At 38.5% G+C, this 14,377-nt stretch overlaps 5 protein-coding genes across 5 annotated transcripts; 2 read left to right on the top strand and 3 right to left on the bottom strand.

Moving 5' to 3' along the window:
* Positions 1-693: 693 nt before the first annotated feature.
* LOC119996534 (transmembrane 9 superfamily member 8-like) lies at positions 694-4,699 on the top strand. Its single transcript, XM_038843204.1, has 7 exons — positions 694-1,018; positions 2,072-2,236; positions 2,321-2,430; positions 2,525-2,630; positions 2,721-2,833; positions 2,924-3,077; positions 3,310-4,699. The coding sequence occupies exons 1-7, from the start codon at positions 896-898 to the stop codon at positions 4,465-4,467; spliced, it is 1,929 nt and encodes a 642-aa protein (XP_038699132.1). The 5' UTR covers positions 694-895; the 3' UTR covers positions 4,468-4,699.
* LOC119996536 lies at positions 4,540-6,236 on the bottom strand. Its single transcript, XM_038843207.1, has one exon. The coding sequence runs from the start codon at positions 5,797-5,799 to the stop codon at positions 5,497-5,499; it is 303 nt and encodes a 100-aa protein (XP_038699135.1). The 5' UTR covers positions 5,800-6,236; the 3' UTR covers positions 4,540-5,496.
* Positions 6,237-6,375: 139 nt separating this feature from the next.
* Positions 6,376-7,150, top strand: LOC119996535 (early nodulin-like protein 1). Its single transcript, XM_038843206.1, has 2 exons — positions 6,376-6,652; positions 6,760-7,150. The coding sequence occupies exons 1-2, from the start codon at positions 6,469-6,471 to the stop codon at positions 7,104-7,106; spliced, it is 531 nt and encodes a 176-aa protein (XP_038699134.1). The 5' UTR covers positions 6,376-6,468; the 3' UTR covers positions 7,107-7,150.
* Positions 7,151-7,235: 85 nt separating this feature from the next.
* On the bottom strand, positions 7,236-12,335 carry LOC119996104. Its single transcript, XM_038842621.1, has 10 exons — positions 12,258-12,335; positions 11,746-11,826; positions 11,420-11,550; positions 10,343-10,611; positions 9,008-9,150; positions 8,010-8,110; positions 7,876-7,915; positions 7,681-7,752; positions 7,546-7,602; positions 7,236-7,468 (listed from the first exon to the last, which is right to left on the bottom strand). The coding sequence occupies exons 1-10, from the start codon at positions 12,333-12,335 to the stop codon at positions 7,394-7,396; spliced, it is 1,047 nt and encodes a 348-aa protein (XP_038698549.1). The 3' UTR covers positions 7,236-7,393.
* LOC119996135 (nuclear nucleic acid-binding protein C1D-like) lies at positions 11,332-14,328 on the bottom strand. Its single transcript, XM_038842667.1, has 6 exons — positions 14,014-14,328; positions 13,844-13,899; positions 13,391-13,445; positions 12,976-13,056; positions 12,631-12,884; positions 11,332-11,760 (listed from the first exon to the last, which is right to left on the bottom strand). Exons 1-5 carry the CDS (start codon positions 14,207-14,209, stop codon positions 12,640-12,642), a joined length of 633 nt encoding a protein of 210 aa, XP_038698595.1. The 5' UTR covers positions 14,210-14,328; the 3' UTR covers positions 11,332-11,760; positions 12,631-12,639.
* Between the last annotated feature and the right edge of the window lie 49 nt (positions 14,329-14,377).

Here is a 14,377-nt window from a genome sequence, read left to right as displayed (position 1 = left end):
TGGAGAGAAGTGTATTGGAGAAATAGGGAGAGAGCGGAGAGCGTTTGAAAAACAAATAAACGAATTGTAGAGGGTCCACGTAAGAAGAAACAGAGAGTTTTAGCAGACCAGATGTCACAAAAGTATGAGCAGTTGTTAGAACCTCTGCTTTATATATAGGTATAGATTTGAATCCCAATATGTTTTAAGGAAATCACAGAAAAAACAGATTACAGAGAAGGGACCAAAATTATGGGGCGGTGGATCATGCCCACTATCTACCGAACATTGAATTTTCAGACAAGACCATTTAATTTAGACTCTGGTTCAAGTCTTGAATTGTTATATCATTAATGGCCCAATCCTGTGTAAGGTGTGGGTGTAAAAGACCATTAATGAGAATGACAGAATCTCCTTCACCTTCAACGATCAATCTCCCCATAAGAATCGCGACCATTAATAGTTGTCATTCCTGTTTTGTTTCCATGCCCAGGCTTTGATGTTAGAAACCACATAGCCCAAGTAGATGTAGTAGGCCCGACACTTAAATAAGCCCATTTTTAAGCTACGAAATTAAGCTCCCACGTAAACAAAAAGGATTGGGCCCAGCCCAAGTCCTCGCGTATTCCCTTAAGCCCACAGTCTCCACTCAATCAATTCAATGGTAAAGGGTGGAAAAAACCAATCTTCCACGCTTCACTTAAATTTATGCATTTTAACGTGGCAAGATCAAAATGGGAGATCACCATCACCGCACGAAACGCAACTGTAGAGCACGTAGTTCCGGATCTAAGCCTTTAGCTCTCTTTGATTGTCTTTCCCGTTCCTCTCTCTCTGTAAATCTTCAACGCAACTAGATTGACCGGAAAGCCATCACTTCCAGATCTGAAGCCTCTTTTCGTTCTCTGCTGAAACGATGACGTTTCAGATCAGATCTCTCTCGCTCTACACATTGACCGTCGCCGCCGTGCTTCTCGCTTTGATCCATGGCGGTCACTCCTTCTATCTTCCCGGTGTTGCTCCCCAGGACTTCGAAAAGGTCAGCTATCAATTACATACACGTACTTGTGTAGATATATATGACACACATGTCCTCACATCTATGCTATTGTTTGTATATTTTCGATCTGATCTTCTTGTGTGCATTGGATCGGCGTTTGATTTGGTATCTTGATTTTAGATTTTGTTGGTTTTATTTGACCGATGTTTGGTTTTCGTTAAAATGTTCGAGAGAGAGGAAAGTGGATATTCAAACGTAGCGCTGCATACTAGTTTACTCGGGTGGACAAGAGCTATGCGATCGTGGGAATGGTTCAATTAGGATCTATATGTTGCTTTTACACATCTAGTGTGGAATTGCTGATATCTATTAATCCACTGAAAATTTCGCAGGAACCAAATGTTGCAGTGCATATAATGCTTGATCAAGGACTGTAATGAATGTGAATTTTATTGAATTGTAATAATCAGGATCATGGAATTAGTTAGCTAAGAGGATTGTTTTTTCTCTAGTGTTTTCCAAGTTGCAGGAGGACTAGTTATGATCAAGTGATTTGAGGATTATTTCCAGATTCTCATGTAATATGTTATTATCGTGATTAGCAGTTTAGCACCCATATAGAACAATGATATAGCAAAGAGAATTAAGGTTGAATCATGCATAACATAGCTGCCGTGGTAGGTTTTCACCAAAAGTAAATTTTCCAGTCAATGTATAATTAGAGCTTTAAACCTTGGTAGATATGTTGATATGCAATAAAACTACAAGGATCAATTTGCAAGTATTACATGTAGTATGATCACAGTACTACCAAATTTCCTGCATTTTACTTTTTGTGGATGAGGATAGTGCGTTTGTTTTGGTTTGGTATTTGCCCTCAGAGATATGTTTAAATACATGGTTGAAATAGAAAAGTAGTCCTTGTAATATTTTGGTTAACATTATACTGAAAAGAATTTAGGTCTATGTACATTCTACTAAATCAATTGGCTTCTGATTGTTTGCCTACTCTTTTTAGACAGTGACCATTTGATTGCACACAAAAGTGATCTGTGATTTTGGTTATTTACTTATATTTCTCATTGGATGCAGGGAGATAAGTTGTTGGTGAAAGTGAACAAACTGACTTCGACAAAGACGCAGCTTCCGTACTCATATTATTCTCTTCCATATTGTCGCCCAAAAAAGATAATCGATAGTGCAGAGAATCTTGGGGAAGTCCTTCGCGGAGACCGGATTGAGAACTCCCCCTATGTGGTGAGTTTCAGTATTCTTGCTGGTTTAAACCAGCCACCTTATTAATTGACTTCATTTCTTTTCAATGATTTGAAATTGTTGCAGTTTAAAATGCGGGAACCACAAATGTGTAAAATTGTCTGTCGCATCGCACTTGATGCCAAAACTACGAAGGAGTTTAAGGAGAAGATTGACGATGAGTATCGGGTCAACATGTATGAAATTCTGTTGGATGCGTGTAGTCAACAATCTTATTCTCCCTCAACTAATAATTTTTATCTTGTGCCTTATTTGTCATCCATGTGACAGGATCCTTGATAACCTTCCGCTGGTTGTACCCATAAAAAGATCAGATCAAGAATCTCCTGGTTATCAACTTGGCTATTATCTTGGGCTCAAAGGCCAATATAGCGGGGTATGCACATAACATGTGACCACTGAATTGCTATTTCTTTGTGGATGCATGCATACTTTTGTTTTGCTTACATTTTCTAATCATATGCAGTCTAAAGTAGATAGATACTTCATCAACAACCATCTGGCATTCACTGTTAAGTATCACAAAGATCTGCAAAGTGACCCTGCCAGGATTGTGGGTTTTGAAGTCAAATCATTTAGGTATGTCAAATCATTTAGGATTGTGGGTTTTGGATAATATCTATCTATTGGTGTTCTACTTATTATTATTTTTTGTTATTGTGTTTACAGTGTCAAGCATGAATACGAAGGAAACTGGAATGATGACAAGACTCGTTTAATTACTTGTGACCCCCATGCAAAACACATGGTTGTCAATTCAAACTCTCCTCAAGAAGTTGAAGAGAAGAAGGAAATCATATTTACATATGATGTTGAGTTTGTGGTGAGTTCCTTTATGTAAGCTGTAACTTTGGATGAACTCTTGTTTCTTTTTTTTAATATTTTTTTTGGGTTCTGAATTTCGCGTTGCAATCAACTCTGATCATAACTTGTTAACTTTACTGGCCTTGAACAGAGAACAAACTTGTGAATTTTTTGTAGTTTAACTTACTTGTGAAATTTGTGTATTTTTTTTTATCTTACCATTTTCTCACCCCCAATGGTCTATATTGCAGCCAAGTGATGTGAAATGGGCATCTAGATGGGATGCGTACCTTCTAATGAGTGATGATCAAATACACTGGTTCTCTATTGTTAATTCTTTGATGATTGTTCTCTTCCTCTCGGGCATGTTGGCAATGATAATGCTTCGAACTCTGTACCGTGACATATCAAAGTACAATGAACTTGAGACTCAGGAGGAGGCCCAAGAAGAGACAGGATGGAAACTTGTCCACGGGGATGTTTTCAGGCCACCAACCAATTCAGACTTACTCTGTGTTTATGTTGGAACTGGTGTTCAATTCTTTGGGATGTTACTTGTTACTATGATTTTTGCTCTCCTTGGATTCCTATCCCCTTCAAACCGAGGAGGTCTTATGACAGCTATGCTCTTACTCTTTGTCTTCATGGGCATCTTTGCTGGCTATGCCTCTACACGGTTGTACAAAATGTTCAAAGGAACGGAATGGAAGAAAATTGCTCTCAGGACTGCAATCATGTTCCCTGGAATTGTTTCAGCCATTTTCTTTGTATTGAATGCTCTTATATGGGGTGAAAAATCATCTGGGGCTGTGCCATTTGGCACTATGTTTGCTCTGGTGTTCTTATGGTTTGGCATTTCAGTTCCACTGGTGTTTGTGGGTAGCTATGTTGGGTTCAGGAAACCAGCAATTGAGGATCCTGTGAAGACAAATAAGATTCCAAGGCAGATTCCTGCGCAGGCTTGGTACATGAACCCCGCATTCTCAATTCTAATAGGAGGAATACTCCCATTTGGAGCTGTTTTCATTGAACTCTTTTTCATCCTCACCTCTATATGGCTAAATCAGTTCTACTACATCTTTGGGTTCCTGTTCTTGGTCTTCATAATCCTCCTGGTCACTTGTGCTGAGATAACAATTGTGCTTTGCTATTTCCAGTTGTGCAGTGAGGACTACCTTTGGTGGTGGAGATCTTACCTTACATCTGGCTCATCTGCAGTATATCTCTTCCTATATGCCACTTTCTATTTCTTCACGAAGCTGGAAATCACGAAGTTTGTTTCTGGAGTCTTATACTTTGGCTACATGCTGATTGCTTCCTATGCATTTTTTGTGCTAACTGGCACCATCGGGTTCTATGCGTGCTTTTGGTTTACAAGGCTGATCTACTCATCAGTGAAAATCGATTGAGCTATGTGAAGTCGTGCTGGATGATATTTTCTCTTAGAGTGGATCAAGTAAGATTCGAACTTCATAGTTATATGATCATGCCCCCCATATGTATACTTCTTTTGATCATTTTTGAACGTAGACTGAGGTCAAGTTTCTATTGTCGTAGCGTTTTCTTTTTGGTTCAATTTGCTATTTGTATTGGGAACACACATCATCTAATTTAGGCCATCAAGAAGATTTGTGATGCTTATGTTTTTTTTCCCCTCATGTCGAGACATTGGCATTCATTCGGTGAAAATTGTGGAATATGGTAGCCAGCATGTTCCATTACTTCTCTTGAGACCGCACATAATTTGTCTTCAAATGGGGGGTTGAAATAGGGACGGCATTGAATAGTCGGAGTTGATTCCGGTAAGCCTTTTACTGGCACTTAGCATTGCGTATGGTTCGTGGTCGTGGCTGCAGCCGAGCCAATTAATCACAGTATTTTGATGATGGTTTGTGCCAGATAAGTCAGTGGAGTTCGTTTTTGATATTTTTATTGCAATGATAAATTGATAATGACTAATTAGTTTCAGCTGCGTTTTTATAAACTTAATGTAGTCGGGTGTCCATTTGGGATTAATTGTTGTTTCTACGATACATATTACCATTGTTTCTTGCGTTCATACTTCATAGGCTGTGCATTTAAGTGACTTAGTTTTTAGTTGCCGAACATGGAATTGCATAATTGACACATACATGGTCATGTGGCTCTCACGGCAGGGAGTCTTTGCCAAATTGATAAATATTTTGTGTTAAGCTACCACGATAGAACAATTCTGTTTGATTGATTGCGTTGATACAATTTCTGTTCAATGAATTTCCAAGTGTCCGAAACACAATTTGCTTACGCATTCGAGTGTTTTGGGAGAGAGTGACGGAAAACACATTTACTAGTAGAATTCATGCTTAAACTTACTATCCCTTTATTATCCGCAGCCAACCTAGTAAAAACACAAAACTAACAACAAGAACTACTCAGGAAAACACAAAAGATTCAAATCTTCATTTCCGGGGGTGGGTATCCTTGGGATCTGCAGTATTGGTGGCCACCTTAGCGACGTCCCTGGCACTGGCTTCGGGCTTTTTCTTGCTGTACAAGACCATGTAACCGATGGCTGCTGTGATGAGGAACCCGCCGATGGCCATGGTGGTTCTACTAAAGGGAAGGTTGCGCCGCTGGTGGAGAACCCCACCAGGGTTGTTTCCTGGAGGCCTCTTGGATCCCTCTACACCTGCTGCTTTCACGTCCTCTGGACTCATTTTGTGTGTGTCCGCGTTTTTCCTCCAATCTTCATTCCCTGTCATGATCGCGCTTTTATTTTCACTCTTCAAATTGGCTCAGTTGGTTTTTCTATCTGGTTTTGAAGAGGCAGAGGTGCATTGTTGCCACGTTTGTGTAGAGTGTGATTTGAAGGTTTGGTTCTTCACCACGTAGCAGTTGCACGTCGACATAAGCAGGACATGTGTTTGAAGTTGTTAAGTCAACCGGGATGCTTCTTTCTGGGCTTTGCAGATTGGCTACAGCCCTTAAGACACTTTGTTCAAACTTCAAACTAACATCGGTTTAGTATAAGCCCAGCCCAAGTTAAATGATTTAGAGATATGAAGTCATACCATAAATAATTTACGGAATTTTTCATCGAAGGGAATTCCACTTTTTACCATTCGTTTTTTGCCGGTTGAGAAAAAGCAAAATTCTTTGTTTCCATTCCTTTCTAATAGGACCGTTGATAACTTTTACCCCTTTTTTCAAGTTTCTAAACCGTTCATATAAAGTAACGGACAGAGCTCGGATACCCAGGTGGCCCACATTAACATCTTCTCCAACGGATAGTTTCTCTTTCCCCGTTCTCCTCTATAAATACAACTAAAGCCCTCAGTGTCGGTCATCACTTCACCCCAAATTTCACCTACATCACTCTTTCCAATTTTCTCCCTCTCTCTTGCCTCTCCAAACTCTCAGTGGTAGCATCCATGGCTGGTACTGCAGGAACTTTTCAATATTCTCTGTTGCTAATGTTTTTACTCTTCAGCTTCTCTCAAGCCAAAGAGATATTGGTTGGTGGCAACAAAGATGCTTGGAAGGTTCCATCATCTCAATCAGACTCTCTCAATGAATGGGCTGAAAAATCCAGATTTCGCATGGGCGATTCTCTTGGTTAGCTCTTGCACCCTTTTTAATTTTCTGGTCTTGGGTTTCAATCAATTCTATTATTCTCCATTTCTCTAACACCACTCGTTTCATGGTTGCGTCTCAATTCTCAGTTTGGAAGTACGAGAGTGGTAAGGACTCAGTTCTACAAGTGACCAGGGAAGCTTACCTTAGCTGCAATACCTCAAGTCCAATTGACGAGTACAAGGATGGGAACACCAAGGTGACACTTGATCGATCTGGGCCATTCTACTTCATCAGCGGAACCAATGGCCACTGTGAGAAGGGCCAGAAGATGATTGTGGTGGTTCTGTCTCCAAGACACAGGTACACCGGTATCTCTCCTGCACCTTCTCCAGCAGAGTTTGAGGGTCCAGCCGTGGCTCCAACAAGCAGTGCAACAAGCTTGAAGAGTTGCTTCATAGTGGTGCTGGGAATTCTGCTCTTGGCGTTGTTTTGAGGAGATATAACTGATTTATTCGGGGTCTTTTGTGTGTGTTGGGGGGGGGGGGGGGGGGGGTATTATTTCATTCTTTTTATGTGTTTCAGATTATCATAACAAAATAATCCATTGGTTTATTCATTAGTGTGTGCAATTCCCTTCGTTAGTTTATCATTTTAAACCTCAGAATATAAAAGCAATAGTCCAACAAAAATAATACTAATAATAAAAGTGGAAAAGGAAAAGGAAAAAGACAAGTGGAATTCGGAATAGAAATAAATACGTTTTTCGAGAAAGCTGATCGCTCATTTGAATCCATCGTTAAGGCCTTGTGGCATTCCTAAACTCTGAGCAAGGTCGCCCATTCTTTCCTTCATGGCCTGTAAGAAATTCATTACATCCGTGGTAAATCCAGACTCCAGAGTGTGGCCTAAGCAAGAATATGGTGGTGGCTTACCTGGACACTCTTTTGGTGTGCATCTTTGTAGGCCTCAGTGACCAGAAGTGAAAGTTTCTGCAAGATATGGAAACATTTATAAGACTGAAATTCTCACACGTTAGATAAATATGCAATGAAGGAAAAGTTGCTCACTTCAGGTCCTAGTTCCACTGCAGCCTCAGTGATCTCAATGCGCACAGGTTGCTGGTTACCAGAAAGTGTTGCCTAAGAAAGAAATGCTAATAATTATCACAAAGACAGAGAAAGAGAATGTATACACATTTCTCATGGTTCAAAAACTCAGCTTGGTTTGTTATTTCTCTCTAAAACAAGGTAACAAATTAATACCTTAATTAGTTCACCTTCACAGTAGCCATCAAATTCTGCCCTGAAAATTAAAAAGGATGTCAATGTATTAACTTCATCTGAATGGGGAATAATATACATATTGACAAGCTGGAAGAGATTTTCGAAAAACATACGCAGCAAGTTCTTTCTGCACACGAACTGCCTCCACTTGCACTACCATTTGTGCTTTCTTAACAGTTTCATACAAGTTCTGCATATTACCCAGAATTCCTGCCTAAATCAAAGTAACATTAGGTGACAGCAAAGACAAAAGAAATGAGGATGAATTTTGGATAGAGAATGACAGATCAACTCCTTTTTGAGTATAAGAATTAAAGATGCTTAAATTGATAATAGAAGGTAAACAATTTCACATCACAAACTAAGGGTAACAGAGGCTCCATACCCCTGTGCAAAGCATGCATAAACTATCTCAAACACCGTTGGCGACATGCAAACCAGATTCCTTATTCCAAATACACAGGTGGAAGCTAACCACTTGATGGATTTCATGGAAAGAGAATATAAATGAACTTGACAATAATTTGCAGAATATTTATGCTTAGTGAAAGCTTTAACTGCAGTAACATAACATTTGCAAAACACATCTTCACAAAATTCTGTAACGCATTGTAATTAGCTCTTATAGGTTAACATGTTGCCAAGAGATAGAGTTGCACTGGTGCAATCTAGAGGTCACAGGTTCAATTCCTGAAAAATAACCTCACCACATATTATGTGGAGGTAAGATCTGCGTACATCCTGCTTGTTTCCAACCCCGCCCACTGCGGATGCCTTATGCATGGGAGTTGTTTCCTTTTTTTAACCATTGTAACTAGGTTTTTCTTTATTTTACAACATTTAAATTCCTTTTTTGACAGAAAATATTGTCGGATGTTGATAACAAAAAGCTCTGTAATTTATCCACACTCAAAAGATGCAAGAACTAAAAAAATCTTAAGAAAGAGCAACAGGAACGTGAAAGTAATTCACTTTATTCATATAGCATTCTTTTAGGATATAAAATCCATACTAAAAAAGTATACATTTCTTTCTTTGAACCATAAAGCTGGTTACTCCAACATGATATTTAGCCAATAAAAAAAACAGAAGGGTATAAGATTAACTGAACCTTCTCATCACCCTTATCATTGTTATCCTTCTTTCCTCCAAATAATGCATATAAATGGAAACCTCTTGGGTTCTTCCCATTCTTACTACCAGCCCATGGCGACATTGGGGAGGAACCTGGATTTGCATACAAGTTTAATTTACCTGAATGCAGCACAAGAAACGTTAATGTTATTTGTCAAGGAAAACCATGAAACTATGAAGATACCTCAAATAAAAATTCATCACATAAGAGCAATTAATAAACAAGTAAATCACAAACCTATGACTGAAAGTGTAAAGCACAAGCCACAGATACATTGATACTAGAAATATGTCCATAAATTTACAAGACGAAATAAGTAAGTGGCATTGGAAGTTCCTTTCTCATATTGACTGTAGCCTAAAGGTACACAAAATTTAGTTTCATGACATTACCAACTTTTCTTTTCCAGATAGATTTAAATAGAGGACATGACAACATTCTCCAGTTATTGCAAAACTTACAAGCATAATTAATGGTGTTATGTCTCTAGCAAATTTAAAATGTCACTTAGCGAACTTAAAACTAGCGAAGCTTTCATCATATTACATTCGACTGTTGTTAACAAAAATTTGAAAAACAAATCAAAATAAGGGACGAGACACATTTTTAAGGTGAATGACGGGATAAAACCATGCATCATGGCCAAAAACGAAATCAGCTACATCTACAAATATCAGAAACTCCGTACGAAAGACGAATACTCGTGAATTCAAATTTGGACATAGACTACAACTTCAAAAGAATCCAGACCACATACACATCATTCTCCCCAACACAATTCACCTCGTTATAGCAAAAACGAAATCAGCTACATCTACAAGCATCAGAAACTCTGTACGAAGACGACTACTCGTGAATTCAAATTTGGACATAGACTACAACTTCAAAAGAATCCAGACCACATACACATTATTCTCCCCAACACAATTCACCTCGTTATAGCAAAAGCGAAATCAGCTACACCTACAAGCATCAGAAACTTCGTACGAAAGACGACTACTCGTGAATTCAAATTTGGAAATACTGAAATAGACTACAACTTCAAAAGAATCCAGACCACAAACTCATTATTCACCTCGTTATAGCAAAAAACGAAATCAGTTACATCTACAGGTATCAGAAACTCCGTACGAAAGACGACTACTCGTGAATTCAAATTTGGCAATAGACTACAATTTCAAAAGAAACCAGACAAACCAGACCACATAAACATTAATTTATGAGATCTCTTTTTTCAAAGAAAAAAAAAACTCTCATGGTTCACAATCAAAAGCAAGGTGCGTAGCGCGAGAGAGAGTTATACAGGCTTACAGAAGGAGAGAGACGAAGAGCTAGGGCTTCCGTGGTTCATGTGCGAGAGATATGGAGTCAGAGCACCACCGCCGGTAGTAGAGGCCATTTCCAAGGATTCGAGCCCGCCGATACCGAGACAGGAAGAAATAGGATAAAGATAAACTAACACACATCCGAAAAAAGAACATCTGTAGTTATCCCTCGCTCGCTCGATCTTTGCAAATGGCAATTGCAGATTCAGATTCACTTCTACTCCGGTCGGACCGCTCACGGTTCTTCGGTTTTTCCTTTTTATTTATTTCGTTCTTTAGAAAAACATGAACTCAAGTATAAGTAGTATATAAGTTCTCTCTACCACACACTTTTTTTGCCTGGGATGAAATACTCCTGGGTAGTGTGTTGTAGTCTAATTTATATCTATTTGTGTTGTAAATCAAAAAAATGATTGGCCCACATTGGGCTTTGTATGTGTGGTGTGTGTGTGATGCTGGTTGAAGTAACCGTGTTACCACGGAAATACTCCCACATCGGTTGTGTGAGTCCCTCATAAGTAGTATATAAGTTTTCTCTACCACACACTTTTTTGTCTGGGATGAAATACTCCTGGGTAGTGTGTTGTAGTCTAACTTATATCTATTTGTGTTGTAAATCAAAAAAATGATTGGCCCACATTGGGCTTTGTATGTGTGGTGTGTGTGTTGTATGTGTGGTGTGTGTGTGTGATGCTGGTTGAAGTAACCGTGTTACCACGAAAATACTCCCACATCGGTTGTGTGAGTCCCTCATAAGTAGTATATAAGTTCTCTCTACCACACACTTTTTTTGCCTGTGATGAAATACTCCTGGGTAGTGTGTTGTAGTCTAACTTATATCTATTTGTGTTGTAAATCAAAAAAAAAAGTATAACTTTCCAATTTTCACTGCAACTTTTCTTTGTATAAGTGAATTAACACATATGTGCGTATGTATATACATAGCATAGCATAAAACTAAAAGTATCCCAGAGATCCAAAAACCACTTTACTTTCTAAAGAAATCTTCTAAAAAATCTAAAAAGTAAACATTTTTTCTTTCCATTTTTTTTTTATATGTTACCGGACTGTTGGTTTACAAGCAAGAAATGAACTAAGCCTTGCAGCAATACAGAATTCTCCACCAAAATTCAACGCTTCACACACACAATCCTTCAAGTTAAATGTCGTCTCAGCGTCATTTGTCCATAAGTTCTAATCTAAAGACATGGTTATAGCATGAACATTCCACCACATCAGCAAACAATACATAAGTGGTAATTCCTTCGCAAAATCTCTATATGGAAGCTATGTTGTCCCTTCGATGCAATATTTTTGTCGCTGATTGACGTAATGGTGAAATCACCTACTCGCTAAAAGCTGATTAACAACTTAGGGCCTTTGGCACACCTGGAGTGGGGGAACCTGCAATGACAGGACAAAAGTGTCGTGAAGGAGGAAAAAAAAGGCACTGGAACTTTGATTAAAATGCTAATGCAGGAGTAAAAAAAGTGAAATTATTCTTTCAGGATATAAACAACTACAACTACGAGAAAGTAATAGTACATTTCTACACAATCTCGCATCTTGTCATCACAAGAACTGAGGAACAAGAAAGCACGTGAATCATATCGCAATCATATGATAAAAAAAAAAGGATCAGTTTTTGAATCTTGTTTCTATTCCATGACGGATTGGAAAGGAGCCTGCATGGTGGATTTTTTAATTTTTCATAATTGACTCAGTCTCTCTAACTATATTTGACAGATTCATAAACTCGGGTCAGAACTCATAATCTTCAAGCTGAACTTCTATTTCCTAATATAGTCTTCGGTCATAACATTCCACCAACAACCATTCCCCTAAGCAGACAATCTCAAGAAATTGCAAATATGATTTAAGAGTCTTAAACAAAAAAGTACATGAAGTGCCCTTTCTTCATCCAATGACAAGGCTCTCAGATAATTGTACAGCTGCACAACAAGGAAACTGCTCGACATTGATGTAATGACTACGCGTAGTGTTCCTAATGGAAATATATGATCTATGTATAATTTTCCACTACGACAAGCCTTGCCAACCGTACTCTCCATAAGAATGATTTCTCTTAGAACTACAATTAGAGCATGAATACCTTATATGATATAGGAAGATCACATCATTATACCCAGTCAAGATACTCCACCATGAATGTAAATTGTTCTTGAAATGTTTGGCACATTACAGTACTAATAAATTCAGAAAATGGAAAGCAAGGTCGCCTTAAAACATATGTGAGGAAGAATTTACAGCTACCTGGACAAATCATGGTATTATCATGCAGGCTGGTAAATCTGAACATGAAGCATCAACCTGTAGGGGCCCCTTAAAACTACCCTGACTATCACCCAAAAGTTCACGGGAAGCTTTGTCAAGGAATTCCTTTGCAGCAGTTTGAACAGATTGTTTCTCAGATGATCGATGTTTCCTCTTGTTTTGGACAGTCTTCTCTAAATACTTGATCCTTGTCCCCTCTTTCTTACTGATATCTTTCATGCTTTGCCTCTGCCCTGCGGAATATGAATAGCAAGTTGATGAAAAATGAGATCATAATGAGAAAGGATGTGTGTGCCGGTAATGAGAAATTAATTGACTACAAACCAGGGGTTAGATCTGGCAAAGAATGCTCAATAAAACGGGTTGCCGCCTGATAATTTAAGCTAATAGAAGGTCGCAATGGAGCTTCAAGAACAAATTGAAACCCATGTTAGTAGACCGTTTTAAATGAGAAATAACAAATTCAAACTCATGCCATCCATAATGAGAATACAAAGTAACACCAGCTTATCCAAAAAAAAAGAATAAAAGAAACACCAATCAAATGCACGGTCAAAAAACATGCTAACCATGAGTGAAAATATTACAAAAATTTGACAATATATAAAAGTCAATGCAAACTATCTCTCCTTCGTATTATAGTAAAAGTTTAACTGTCTTCATCAAGTCATTAAATACGACAACTGACAATTAAATGTACTTCATATAGAATCAAATCTCCTAAAATGAGAAGATGTACCTTTACCCAAATCTATGAACCGCTCCATCTTGTCTTGGTACAAGCTTAACCTTTTCTACAAGCATGCGTAAGTTGCAGAAATGCATGAGTCAGAATATAACATAAATACCCAAATCATGGACCACAACTATCAAACCAATCTAGTCCACTGTTAAGTAACCTTTTGCCAGTTAAATATCCAAAGTATTTAGGTCCCAGAAGAATGCTTAAATTGCCAACACCTACTTATCATATACTTCATTAAAGGAACCACGTACTATCAAATTCAAGAATATAAGACTAACATCCGCTAACCCTAAACCAAAGCCTTGAATTAAAGCAACTCGCATAAGATTTACAGTATTCAATTGATCTAAACAAGCATAGATTTCAAGTGTATTCAAAGGGGAGAAAAATAATTACGACAAACGAAAGATGAAAAGAAAACAAAAAACAACAAATCTGAATGCATACAAGTTCTGTTTTGACGGGATGACCATCCGGGTGAACTCCACTACCCCTCAATCTCACTGCAATGCAAAATCAAGACGACAATGAAATGTTAAAACCAACGTATTGATAATTTTTATCGCAGTATATTCAAAATATGAGAAAGCAAGAAAGAAAAGAGGGAACATATGTACAAGTGAAGAGCGCGGTGGTGGCCTTGGCAAGCAAGAGAAGAGACTGAGCCCGTTCGAGAGGTGGAAGTTCTGCGAGGACTTGTGGGTCCAAGAGCGACAAGAACTCGGGCAGGTGGGCTTTAACTTGTTCTACGTTCGCTAAGGTTCTCGTCGCTGAGTCCATAATCGATTCAGGCACCACCGTGCTCTCCGTCATGGCTGAATGTCAAATCCGAATTCAAGAAAGAGAAGCAAAAGGTATACGTCGAATTTGGGTTAAAAAGCGTGGTAGGGTTTTTGGGGGAGCGGAGAGTGGTTGGAAATTTTGTTAACGCGGCAGTCAGATTCAAAAGGTTAATTTCGTAGTTTTCAATATTTTTAATTA

Source organism: Tripterygium wilfordii, chromosome 4 (assembly GCF_013401445.1).
Source record: "Tripterygium wilfordii isolate XIE 37 chromosome 4, ASM1340144v1, whole genome shotgun sequence".
In the NCBI taxonomy this organism is placed as follows: domain Eukaryota; kingdom Viridiplantae; phylum Streptophyta; class Magnoliopsida; order Celastrales; family Celastraceae; genus Tripterygium; species Tripterygium wilfordii.
This window is presented reverse-complemented; position numbering and strand designations above follow the sequence as displayed.